The sequence below is a fragment of the Bufo bufo genome, chromosome 1 (assembly GCF_905171765.1).
Source record: "Bufo bufo chromosome 1, aBufBuf1.1, whole genome shotgun sequence".
NCBI classification, from domain to species: Eukaryota; Metazoa; Chordata; class Amphibia; order Anura; family Bufonidae; genus Bufo; species Bufo bufo.
Genome location: NC_053389.1, coordinates 752704253 through 752718145, shown reverse-complemented (window position 1 = coordinate 752718145; position 13893 = coordinate 752704253). Strand labels below are relative to the sequence as shown.

The 13893-nt window shown below is 50.7% G+C and overlaps 1 protein-coding gene across 2 annotated transcripts in view; it reads right to left on the bottom strand.

The window, feature by feature from the left end:
• The window catches only part of NCAPH (non-SMC condensin I complex subunit H), a 49260-nt gene extending 38934 nt beyond the window's left edge, over positions 1-10326 (bottom strand). For both annotated transcript variants that reach the window (XR_005775641.1, XM_040414484.1), the window contains exons 1-2: positions 10208-10326; positions 8095-8338 (exon numbers count right to left, since the gene is read on the bottom strand). Coding sequence is in view for 1 of the 2 variants with exons in the window: in XM_040414484.1 (XP_040270418.1) it covers positions 8095-8330 (236 nt within the window). In the remaining variant the exon portion in view is untranslated. The remainder of the gene's footprint in view (positions 1-8094; positions 8339-10207) is intronic.
• Between the last annotated feature and the right edge of the window lie 3567 nt (positions 10327-13893).

Below are 13893 nucleotides of genomic sequence, written 5' to 3'. Positions count from 1 at the left end.
GGAAAAGATTGGAGCGCCGAGAGCTCAGCATGTAGTTCCCAGGGCGGTACCGGAGGACAGTACAGAGGAACCAAAGAGCCACTCAGAGGAAGAAGGTCTTGACAGGCCCAGAAGGCCGGGGAACGCTGGAAGAGGAAAAACAGCGCCGACACTTGACACCTCAAGTAAAGGAGTCCCAGTCCCAGGCCGGACTGGAAAAAGACAGAACCATGGGGAGAGAAAGTCAGAGTGGGGAATGCACAGCTTCCCACAGAACCCCAGACAAAAAAAACCAAGTCCTACGACAGATCCTGGACGAAACACAGCCAGGAGCGAACAGTAGCGAGCCCGCTGGAGTCGCCTGGCAAGCGGGCAAAAACCCAATGTGATCAGGCGCAGACCAGTAACACGGGCAGAAGGGTCGACAAAACTGGTCCCGTCGGCACCCGAGCAACGTTGTCCCGTATCCACCCGAGTGGGGGAGCAGAAGGACAGACGGAAAGGAACCAAAGGGTCCGCCCAGCATCCGCCAGATGCCAGGACAAGCCTGGCTAAAGTCCATGCTGATGTAGCCACGTTCTACAGTCCCGGTGTGGGAGATCAAAGGACAATCTGAACCGAAAGGTAGTCCCCCTTAGTTACCGAGAAGGAAAGTCTACAGCAGGACCATTGTTTAGAATGGAAAAACGCAATCTGCACCCAGCGGGAGGACAGAACGCGGTAGACTCGGTAAATAGGCACACAGCTAATACGGCCAGTGTGAACAAGGGAGACCGTACGAGGCCAAAAGGAACACCGGAACCATCCACATGAACAACCATGCTCTCCCCAGAGGGGAGGACAGTGAAGGAACAGCCTCTGAAGTCTGGCGGGGCAGAAGCCACATCGGAGTGATCTGTACCGAGCGGGAGCCAAACAGAGCCGGCGAGATAAGGTAGTCGAGACAGAGGCCGGCATAACACCCTCCAACCGAAAGGAAGAGTGGGCAACAGGGAAGCCATAGGACAGCTCAAAAGCAGAACCCCGCTACACAGAGACGCCCGGTTCACCGCCTCGCAGAAGGCGAATACCCTGAAGAACCCAAGGTGGAGGTCCTCCGGACCTGGGTAATCGAGCACCCAAGAGAAGTTGGGTGACCTTCCCGAGAAGAGCGGCCGAACCTGGTAGCAGATCAGACTGAAGCGTAGAGGCGCCAAGAGGAATGACTCATACCACACTGCATCCGAAGAGGAGGAAATTGCAGTATGCAAGGGAACCGCAGTCCCGCCAGAGCCAACAAAGAATTCGAGGGGCGCTGCAGACAACAGCACTCTCGATCACGTGACCCCTAGCGCAGGGAAGCAATGTCGCAGAAGGACGCACACATCTAGGAACCACGAACATTCCCTGGGATGAAGGGCCAACTAAATGAATGAGTACCACCCAGCTCGTGCAGCAGAGAGCAAGTAGAGCCCGTCCGGGTCAGGTGGACAGAATGAACTCCTTAGAGACGAGTGCAAGACTTGTGGCAAGCATCGTATGTCGCAGGAAGGAGGTGAGGCATACGTACAAGCAGCCCCGTAAGCAGTGAGAAGGCCAACCCACCTACAGGAGGAGAAGGCATATACGGCCCAAACAGCGCACAAGAACGTCCGCTCACTGCAAAAAGGTTACTCAGCGAAAAGGGCCAGCCACAGAATGCCACAGCATGTATGGAATTGCAAAGTGCAACCTGAAAAGGAGTTATGCACAAGCCTAGTATGGCATGCGATAGAACGCAAGCAGTCCGCCCCGAAAGGGGGGAATGTACCTGGCAAACTGCAGTCGGCAAGAGTGCAAAGGCCGTCCCAAAAGGGAGTGATGCCTCAGGCCGTACCTACTTCAGAGAAGCAGGACATACCATATAATCCAGCAGGAAACCAGGAGGTCCACCTAGAGAAAGGGGGACATGCACAGGGTTATCTTAGCATTAAGTGAATGTGCAATAATACACCCAACACTGAACTTGCGAGAGTGCAACTACTCTGCCAATGAAGGGGGACATGTACAAGTCCAGTACAGCACATATAAGGACAGCCATGAATCTCATGAGCGTGCCAAATTCTGCCCATGGAATGAGCGGTTGTCACGCACAAGGCCAGCATCGTATCCAATGGGAGTGCAAGCGTTCCCCCCATGTTAGAGGGCCATGCTCATGGCCAGCAACGTATCCGATGAGAGTGTAGCATGCTGCCCAGAAAAAAAGGGGGAAGGGGGGGGTGTAATGCACATGGCCAGCATCTCATCCAGGGAGAGTGCGAGCACCCCGCCATGTATGGGAGTCATACACATGGCCAGCAACGTACTGGCGGGAGACAAACACAGTCAGTGAGAATGTGCGTATGTCGCCTGAGGAAAGGAGGCATGCCCATGGCTGGCAGCGAATCCAGCGAGAGAGCGTACACCGCCCACGGAAGAGGGGTCATGCATATGGCCGACAGCGGATCCAGCGAGAGTGCAAGCACCCTGCCATGTATGGGGTTCATGCACATGGCCTGCAACGTACCTGCGAGAAAACATGTATGTATGCCGCCTGAGGGAAGGAGGCATACCCAAGGCCGGCAGTGAATCCAATGAGAGTGCAGCATACCGCCTATGAAAGGGGGTCATGCCTATGGCCGGCAGCGAAACCAGTGAGAGTGTAGCATAGTAACATAGTACATAACATAGTACATCATAGTACAAACATAGTACATCCGTGAGAGTGCAGCATTCCGCCTAAGGAAGGGGGTCGTGCACATGGCCAGTACCGTATCCGGTGAGAGTGCAGTATTCCGCCTAAAAAGGGGGTCATGCACATGATCGCAACAGATCCAGTGAGAGTGTAGAGTTCCGCCTAGAGAAGGGGGTCACGCACATGGCAGACAGCGAATCCAGTGAGAGTGCTGCGTTCCGCCCATTGAAGGGGGTCACGCACGTGGCCGGCAGTGAATCCAGTGACGGTGCAGCGTTCCGCCCATGGAAGGGGGTCACGCACATGGCCGGCAGCGAATCCAGTGAGAGTGCAGTGTTCCGCCTATGGAAGGGGGTCGTGCACATGGCCAGCACCGTATCCGGTGAAGGTGTAGTATTCCGCCTAAGAAGGGGGTTATGCACATGGCCAGCCGGCAGCCAGGGAGAGTGCAGTATCCCGCCTAGGAGGGGGGGGATGCACATGGCAGGCACCTAACTGGAGAGGGTGATGAATGCTGCCTACGGAAGGGCCGCATGTACTTGGCCAGCGCCGTATCCTGGAAGACAGCAAGAAAACCGCCTAAAAGGGGAAAAAGCCCTAGCAGCGACGCAGGCTGGGAGCGCAACACCATGCCGCCTGTGGAAGAGGGCATGCACTACTGATATGAGGCTGCAGCATCCTGCGCAGCCCAGAAGAATTTTTTTTTTTTAAACACAGCCTTCTCTGAGGCTAAAGGGGAGCCACCATATAGAGCACAGATTCTCTGACAGGAAAAAAAAAAGTGGGGGGGGGGGGCCAACCATACAGGCCCATTGGGAGCCGGCCTGTACCTAAAGAGTTAACAGGGATCCCGGCTGGAGGGCGGCGCTGCGATCCCCTGGGGGCGGAGGAACCCCCCGGCGGGAAGAATTCGCGCCTGGAGAAGTTCCCGCCCCCTCCAACAGAGGCCGGAATTTTGCGGCCTAGTAGGCCGTGAAGCCGGGGCCTAAATTTTTTGCGGCATCCGGCTGACCGGGGCCGCCAGGAATCGCGTCCGGAGTGGACTGCTTGTACATACCGGCCGCGGGAGCCCACCCCGCGGACCGGAGAGTCAGGGGCCCAGGTGGAGCGCCGGAATGCGGCCCAGTAGGCCCGAAGCCTGGGCCAAAATTTGCGGCGCCCGGCCAACCCGAATTCGCCGACGGCCGGCCGGGATCGCCAAATGCCGGCCGCGGGAGTCCACCCCACAGGCCAGAACAGTCGGGGGCCGGGAAGGAGCGCCGGAGGTGCGGCCCAGCAGGCCGGGAAGGAGCGCCGGAGGTGCGGCCCAGCAGGCCTGCAAAATTTACGCCATTGCCTCAGGAACGGGCCCCCAGCCCAGAGCATCGGTAAGGGGATGGGGACCCTGAGACCAGGTGCCCGCTGATGTGAGTGCAGCGTTCCCAGGAGGGACGCCGGTAGGCAATGTGGCTGAACCTATGTCGCAGCATTCTGCAGCTAGCGTGGGAACTGCGATGTCCTATGAAGGCCAGGAAGGGAGGAGAGGGAGCAGGGAGTAGATTGTCGCCCTGCAGCACCCCATAGGCCAGCCTAGGTCCAGCAGGGGAAGGGTCCAGAGGCCCAGTATGGTGGTCAGTCACGCAGGAGACCGGGGTGGGGGGGGGGGGGGGGGGGGGGGGACGTAGGGCTGGAGAAGCCTCTCTCTTACCACAGCCGTCTTCACCCTCGGTCCGTTCCAGCAGGGTCGCCCCTTCAGCTACTGGCACCGTAGTGGCAGGACGCTGGAAGAGGGACTTGGCGTGCAGGCGACCCTTACGCTGGCGGGATGTAGGGGAGCTGGGCTGCCCTGATCCACCTTGCCTTCTGTGGGGGAGGCAGCAGTGCGGGTGACCGACACTGGCGCAGCTCAACCCCGGGAGAACAGAGAGGTCTAGTGCGTCTCTGTTGTCCCTGATGGTCTGGAACAAAAAGAAAAGAAAAAAGTAAAAATCAAAATTTAAACAAAGGAGAAAACAGCAAAAACTGTCAGTCTCTCTCTCTCCAGGCTGAGGGTATAGCTGTGGAGGAGGGGCTTAACAGTTTTCACTTAGTGTTACGCCTCCTATGGAGATGAGCTATACCCAAGGTCTTCTGTGTCCCCCAAGGAAACTGGGCGAGAAAACACACTACAGGCTGATCCAACTTTGATGTAATGTCCTTAAAACAAGTCAAAATGAGGCTCAGTAGTGTGTGTGGCCTCCACGTGCCTGTATGACCTCCCTACAATGCCTGTGCATGCTCCTGATGAGGTGGCGGACCGTCTCCTGAGGGATCTCCTCCCAGACCTGGACTAAAGCATCTGCCAACTCCTGGACAGTCTGTGGTGCAACGTGACGTTGGTGGATAGAGCGAGACATGATGTCCCAGATGTGCTCAATTGGATTCAGGTCTGGGGAACGGGCGGGCCAGTCCATAGCATCAATGCCTTCGTCTTGCAGGAACTGCTGACACACTCCAGCCACATGAGGTCTAGCATTGTCTTGCATTAGGAGGATCCCTGGGCCAACTGCACCAGCATATGGTCTCATAAGGAGTCTGAGGATCTCATCTCTGTACCTAATGGCAGTCAGGCTACCTCTGGCGAGCACATGGAGGGCTGTGCGGCCCTCCAAAGAAATGCCACCCCACACCATTACTGACCCAATCCCAAACCGGTCATGCTGGAGGATGTTGCAGGCAGCAGAACATTCTCCACGGCGTCTCCAGACTCTGTCACGTCTGTCACATGTGCTCAGTGTGAACCTGCTTTCATCTGTGAAGAGCACAGGGAGCCAGTGGCGAATTTGCCAATCTTGGTGTTCTCTGGGAAATGCCAAACGTCCTGCACGGTGTTGGGCTGTAAGCACAACACCCACCTGTGGACATCAGGCCCTCATATCACCCTCATGGAGTCTGTTTCTGACCGTTTGAGCAGACACATGCACATTTGTGGCCTGCTGGAGGTCATTTTGCAGGGCTCTGGCAGTGCTCCTCCTGTTCCTCCTTGCACAAAGGCGGAGGTAGCGGTCCTGCTGCTGGGTTGTTGCCCTCCTACGGCCTCCTCCACGTCTCCTGATGTACTGGCCTGTCTCCTGGTAGCGCCTCCATGCTCTGAACACTACGCTGACAGACACAGCAAACCTTCTTGCCATAGCTCGCATTGATGTGCCATCCTGGATAAGCTGCACTACCTGAGCCACTTGTGTGGGTTGTTGACTCCGTCTCATGCTACCACTAGAGTGAAAGCACCGCCAGCATTCAAAAGTGACCAAAACATCAGCCAGGAAGCATAGGAAGTGAGAAGTGGTCTGTTGGAACCACCTGCAGAACCACTCCTTTATTGGGGGTGTCTTGCTAATTGCCTATAATTTCCACCTGTTGTCTATCCCATTTGCACAACAGCATGTGAAATTGATTGTCACTCAGTGTTGCTTCCTAAGTGGACAGTTTGATTTCACAGAAGTGTGATTGACTTGGAGTTACATTGTGTTGTTTAAGTGTTCCCTTTATTTTTTTGAGCAGTGTATATTCTCACTGTTAACACAGAAACCTGACATGTAGCAGTTCAACTACCCATACAAGAGGCAATTCTGCCTACGTCTTCTCCACCCTCCTTCCACTTTGTTATTAATCTTTACAAATATCTACTCTCCTTGTGTCTCATTGACTTAAAGTGGTCTAGAAATTAAAGGGGTGGTTGCACCTGGAACTTGTGGCATACTGCTAGGACATGCCACCCATGCTATATAGGTGCGGGTCCCAGAGGTGGCGTATCTCGAGAACGCAGCACCCAAAGTTCAGAAGAATGCACCATGCATGTGTGGCTGACCTCTATTCATTTCTATGGGAGTGCCGAAAACAGCTGAGTGGTGCACTCCACTATTTTTAGAAGTCTCATAGAAATGAAAAGAAAGTGCGGCCACCGCTCCATTCACTTCTATGGAACTGCTGGAAATAGCCGAGTCTGTGCTTGGCTATTTTTACCGATCCCATAGAAATGAATGGAGGTCAGCTGCGCACTTATCTGACACTGGTGGCATATCGCCATATTCCAGGGGAGACCACCCCTTTAATGTAAGTCATGGCTTGTAATAAAGAACATATGGGATTAAGTTTTTCTGTTCCGTCAAAGGTACAAACAAAACAAAGCCTGATCAGTCACATGGTGCCCACCAATAGCACCCATTGGACGCCATTGACAGTAATGGGGTCTGTCAGGTTTCCGTCATTTTACCAGAATAAATGTAGTTTTTTGGATGGTATCTATGACAGTTTTTTTTTTTCAGCCCCAACAAGACTGTTTTTAACTACCGGAAGCGTACCGAAGTTAGAAATACTCGCAATAAATTCAAGTCGTGGCTTCAAAAAGCATTGGCTGATATTGCCTTTGTATCAACGAGTGTACATGTTTCATTTTCAGGGCAAATTCATTCATGGTTTATTTTTCCGATGGGTAACTTCAACTTTAATCGAAAACCTCCATAATGATGCGCACATTAAGCACAATACTGATGGAAATTGCTCATTTTCTTTTAAGTGGGTTATGTTGTTCCAGCCTGTATGACTATTCACAGTAGGACCACCAAGCTAAGTGGCTGCAGATTAGGGAAATTAATTGAAACATGGTTTCAACATTATTGTGAGGATATTAAACCAATCTGCATATTTTATAACAGCAAGTGGCGAAACGAGAGATTCCTGCAGTTACGGTGGATGTAAGCATCCTAAGGATGAACTGCAGTATAAAATAGAATTCTCATTAATGCAATAAAGTATTTACCAGGTTATGTTCACAATCTGCCTGGGATGCGTCATTAAGTAACTTTACAAACCAGCTTTATAGCAAGTGGAAATCTGTAACGCTCCTTTAAGGGTACTTTCACACTTGCGGAAGAGGACTCTGGAAATCCGGACGCAAACTGATGGCATTTGTCAGACGGATTCGGATCCATCTAACAAATGCATTGAAATACTGGATACGTCTCTCAGGTGTCATCCGGAAAAACGGATCTGGTATATAAAAATTTTTTTTGCATTTTTAAAAGTCTGCGCATGCGCAGACTGGAAAGCAGGATCCGTTTTGCCTGAACACTTAATGCCGAATCCGGCAAGTGATCAGTATTTTTGGCCGGAGATAAAACTGCAGCATGCTGCAGTATTTTCTCCATCCATAAAACGTCAGAGGGACTGAACTGATGCATCCTGAACGGAATGCTCTCCATTCAGAATGTATTAGGATAAAACTGATGTGTTTTTTTCCAGTATTAAGCTCCTGTGACGGAACTCAATGCCGGAAAAGAAAAACGCTAGTGTGAAAGTACCCTTAAACAACAATCATCAATTATTTGTCAAATCAATTAAATCAACCAGTCTGGTTATTCCAGAATTCTGCAGCATGTGAACAGACTCTTTCTAGGTGCACTCACCTCTGTGCGGGGGAGATAACAGATGCAGGGGAATCTGCATTGCTAAGCTGTAAGTCGATCACCCTGGACTTCCGCCTCTGTCTCCTTTCCAGTTCATCATCATTGCTGGTGAAGTTCTGTAAAGTGGGTGTCCCTGCGGCACTGATGGGCTGTGATCTAGTGGCTGGAGAGAGGTATACACCTGCCGGGGACAGGGGCTTCTGCCGCCCCCCTGACTGAGGAGTTGATGTGTTCATGATGCCTGCTAAAGAAAAACATTGACATAATTATTGCTGGAAAATAACATGTATTTGTTCAGTTTACTGCACGATGCTGGAGGCTACAGCAATGGACTGCTTGTCTAGTGACTAATGGGGACCCAGTATACAGACCCCCTCATGCTAAGCGGTTTATTTGACAGCCCAATTCTGTAGGTGATTGGGAGGGAAGCGTTCCTTCCTGGCAACTGCATGCTCGCTGGTGGAGGAGGCCGCTGCTATTACACGTGGCGATCTCCTCCTCAGTATAGGAGAGGAACAATCGTCATGTCATCGCTCTTCCCCATACTGAATCACTGTATTCAGGCAGCAGATTGTGATTAGACCAAACCGAACTGTTTGGTCACCAAGAGCACCCCACTCCCAGTAACTAAATGCTCGGATGCCATGGTCACAAGTGAATTTGGAAAGGGACACCCATTTTCGGCATAGGTGGGGGTCCCAGTGGTCAGCCCCCTACCAACCAGGGATACCTTGGTACAACCCCTTTAATGTATTATGATTCTCCATTATAATTACTGCAGGTCCCATAGTCCCGGCCACCAGAGAGGTCAGTACTTTTTCCTACAGTGTGCAAACACAACCAACTTGCAGGGTGGTCGTAACCATGGAAACCAGCCGTGTATAATGTGATGGAAAAATAAACCAGCCAGCAAAGGAGACAATATGGACAATCACAATACATTAGTAAGTGCCTTGTATTAACTTTCTCTACATGATAAATGCCACTTGCTGAAGTGACATGGCGCCTTAAAGGGGTTTTCCAGGCTTTTACTATTGATGACCTATCCACAGAACAGGTCATCAATATTAGATCAGCGGGGGTCTGACTCCCAGGACCTACCACTGATCGGCTGTATGAAGAGAAGCGCGCGCCGTCTCCTCTCTTCCTGCTCGCCGCTGCTATGTCGAGCAGGAGGTGCCTGCCTTCTCTTCATACAGCTGATGGGCGGGGGTGCTGGGTGTTAGACCCCGCCGATCTAATAGCCATTATATCAGAAACTGTCCGACCCCTTTAACTCCCCAGCAGATTTCTCCTTTTGCAATGTAGAAGTAAAGTCCATCCAATGCTAGCATTTCCAGCCCAGTGTGGACGTACTCTTATAGAAACATAGAATGTGTCGGCAGATAAGAACCACTTGGCCCATCTAGTCTGCCCAATGTTATTCCTCCTAGAAATGTATAAATAAATGAACATTACAACTGCATTTCTCAGAGCTCGGTACTTCCAGCAGTGAATGGACAATGACAGTGTGCAGGCAATGCAGCCCGACTGACAACACTTGTGTCAATTTATTCATAAAATTCCAGGAGAAATAACAGAGGAACAGCTGAATTCAAAGAGAACAGACAGGTAGGGAGAGGCGAGAGATCCTCTAACATCTGCCGGAGTAATCACCCCCATAGGACACCAGCAGGTACCTACCCTACAACAACACCAAGCGCCGAAAAATACCCCAATAATCGGTGCCAGTCACAAAGCAGGCAGGATGGCAATCACATCTGTAGAACATACAGCGCTTTCCAGACTCTGCACAGCCACAACCCCCATTATGTTCCTACAACCACAGGTTGTAAAGGCATGATGGGAGTTGTAGTTCCACTGGGACACCAGAATTCAGAAGGTACCTCTTGCATATATTCCCTCACTCCTTTGAGGACAGGAGGGACTACAGCTTGGTGCACCGACTGGGGGTCATACTCCCCGTCACCAGACTACATGACTGGATGGACATAATACATGGCTATGACGCCTCCACAGGAAGGCTGTTCTATACACATACAAGACCCCCGGGGCGGACTACTACTCTCAGCCAGCAGACACAACAAGCCCCCGCACACAGAACACCGCGTACCTCTCCACCTCACGGCTTCCGGTTTGCTGCGCTTTCAAAAATTCCGCGCCTTCGTCTAACGTGGTGACGTCATAGAGTAACGGCTGACGGCGGCCGAATGTGTGGCTGAGGGGGCGGGGCACGTGATTAAAAAAAACTTCTACCGTGTGGGCGGAGTTTGAGTTGCTTTGCGCCATTGAGCTGCGCTAGTGTGACACAGAGATAGCGGCAGTCTGGGGCCCCTGAATAGGGCCCGAGAGGATACCCATTGAGATTTTAAAAAAAAAAAAGCACGTGACCTCAGCAACTGCCTGTCATTTTATCGTCTATAATGTCAGATAGATTGTATGTAAATAAGACTGTGTTCACACGTCAGTTATTTCCATCAGTGACTGTGAGCCTCCACAGAGCTCAGGAAAGATCCCCCCATGTTCTGTGTATTTGAGGTGCACTCGGTTGTGGCTCAGAATAAGGCCTCTTGCCCTCAAATGTAAGGGCTCCGTGCTACGGACCGCAAACTGCGGTCTGCGATGCACGGGCACCAACCGTGGGGAAGCCGCATGCGGATCGCAGACCCATTCACTTGAATGGGGTCCGCGATCCGTCCGTTCCGCAAAAAGATACAACAGGTTCTATCTTTTTGTGGAACGGAACACCACAGAAGCACTCCGCAGTGCTTCTGTTCCACACCACATCTCCGGATTTGCGGACCCATTCAAGTAAATGGGTCCGCATCCGTGATGCGGAATGCACACGGCTGGTGACCCGTGTATTGCGGAACCGCCATATGCGGTCCACAGCATGGGCATGAAGCCCTTACGTTCGTGTGAAAGAGGCGTAACTGATCCAAATAACTGAAGTGTGAACTCAGCCTAAGGCCGAATGCACACTGCCGTGAACGGTCCGTGGTATCCCGGCCTGGCATCCTGCTGAGAGCAGGAGCGCACGGCATCGTTGGTTGCTATGACGCCGTGCGCTACATGCCGCCGCTGCTGTACAGTAATACACTGGTATGATCTATACGAGTGTATTACTGTACAGCAGCGGCGTCATAAAAACCAATGACGCCGTGCGCTCCTGCTCTCAGCAGGATTCCAGGCCGGGATACCACAGACCGTTCACGGCCATGTGCATTCGGCCTTAGGCTCCATTCACACGTCCGTATAAGCAGGTTGCGGAACGGATGGGGACCCATTCATTCTCTATGGGGACGGAATAGATGCAGAGTGCACACTATGTGCTCTCCGCATCCGCATTTCCGGAGAGCGCCCCTGATCTTCCGGTCCGCGGCTCTGGAAAAAAATTTAACATGTCCTATTCTTTGTCTGCAATTGCGGACAAGAATAGGAGTTCTATGGGGGTGCCGGCCGGGTGTATTGCGGATCCGCAATGCACTACGGACGTCTGAATGGACCCTAAGGTGGCAGTCACACGATCACAAAACGCAGACCTGCAGAATAGGGATGACGTCCATTTTGCATCTGTTTTAATGTGGACCCATTGACTTCCGTGGGTCCGTGGTCTGCAGTTGCAGCCAAGAATAGGACACGGAAGACATACGGCCATGACTGTACCCTAATATTGTAAAAGTGCTCTGAATATAAGAGGGGGCTCAGATGTCCCAAAAGTGCATTTGGTGGGGATATATCATGAAGGGCTGATACCCTTGTGTGTGCTGCATTACTGGAGCGGGGGGTGTCTCCGGATCTGGACCTCCCTCGATGTTCCAGACTGGAGAGGCGCTCTATCAGAAGAGCAGGTGCTGCTCCGATTACCCGACATTGCCAAGTATTAACCCCTTTAGCCCAGGGTGATTTTCTGTTTTTGCGCTTTCATTTTTCTCTCCTTGGCTTCCCGGAGCCATAACTTTTTAATTTTTCTGTTCACATAGCCGTATGAGCGCTTGTTTTTTTGCTTGATAAGTTGTACTTTCTAATGGCACTGTTTACCATTGCACATAATGTATCGGAAAGCTGGAAACGAAGGGGGTCATTTATAAATAGATATATGCCACTTTTTGGCGTATATCTGCCTCAGGCTCTGTGGCAAAGGGGATGATCTGTGGCTGAATCTGCGACTCCTTCCACGCCACGTACGTCAGTTCTAAAAAAGGGGGGTGGGAAAGAGGGGCGGCCAGCTGGCCCGTCTTATGTATCATTTTGTATGCCAGTTTTTGCATGTCAGACCTGCCGCTCCTTTCATTTCAAGGAGTATCGGGGCCCAGTGGTGTGGTAGGACCCCACATGTTTCTACACCAATATTTGCCACATGTGACGGCCCCTAAGGCTACCTACCTGCACTCATTGCGGATTCTTGCCTGCTTTTTCATTCTGTGCAGAAACTGGCCTGCTGTGCGGCACTTACAATTTGCAGCATGTCGATTGTGCGGATTTTACCCTTTTCAATGCAAAGGTGAGACCTGCGGCAAAACTGCATAAAATCCGTCTGATAGACAGCCCGCACCCATTTTCAGTTAGCCTTATGCTAATTCATACCATTGTATTTTTCGGACCTATTCATTTCTATGGAGCCACATAAAAATGCAGACCACACACGGATCTTGTCTGTATACGTGTGGACGTTCCGCAAACTATACAACATGTCCTGTTCTTGTCCGTTTTGCAGACAAGAACAGGCATTTTTACAGTGGGGCTCGCAAAAAGTTTGGGATGCACACGGACCGCATCCGTATTTTGTGGATCCTTGATTTACAGACTGCAAAAGGGATACTGACATCAAATAAAATCTTTACGATATTGTAACATTATTTTTGACATAATAAGATATGAATACCTCCTAATTGTATGTATACTGATGCCAGAAGCCTGACTAATAGTGGGAATAACTGAGACATGGCTGGATGATGGCTATGACTGGGCAGTTAATGTACAGGGTTACAGTCTGTTTAGAAAGGATCGTCAAAACCGGAGAGGGGGGGGGGTCTGCCTTTATGTAAAGTCCTGTCTAAAGCCCACACTCCGTGAAGATATAAGTGAGGGACATGAACATGTGGAGTCACTGTGGGTAGAGATACATGGAGCTAAAAACAACAATAAATTACTAATAGGAGTTTACTATAAACTGCCTAATATACCAGAGTCCACAGAAAATCTACTACTAAACGAGATAGACGAGGCGGCAAATCATAATGAGGTGGTTATTATGGGGGACTTCAACTACCCAGATATAGACTGGGAAACTGAAACTTGTATATCTCATAAAGAAAACAGATTCTTGGCAATAACCAAAGACAATTACCTTTCCCAACTGGTTCAGGACCCGACTAGAGGGACGGCCATACTGGACTTAGTATTAACCAATAGACCTGACAGAACAACAGATGTGCAGGTCAGGGGACATCTGGTCAATAGTGACCATAAAGTAACAATCTTCCAGTTGTCATTCAAAAGAGCGTTTCTTCAGGGAGGAACAAAAATACCAAACTTCAAAAAAGCTAAATTTAGCCAACTAAGAGAGGCCATAGGCCTAACTAACTGGGACAAAGTCCTCAAAAATAAAAATACAGCCGCAAAATGGGATATTTTTAAAAGCATCCTAAAATCTAATTGTGAGAGGTACATACCGTATGGGAATAAAAGGTTAAGGAACAAGAAGAAACCAATGTGGATAAATAGAAATGTAAAGAAAGCGATAAATGACAAAAAGAAAGCATTTAAATCACTAAAACAGGAGGGTAGCACGGAAGC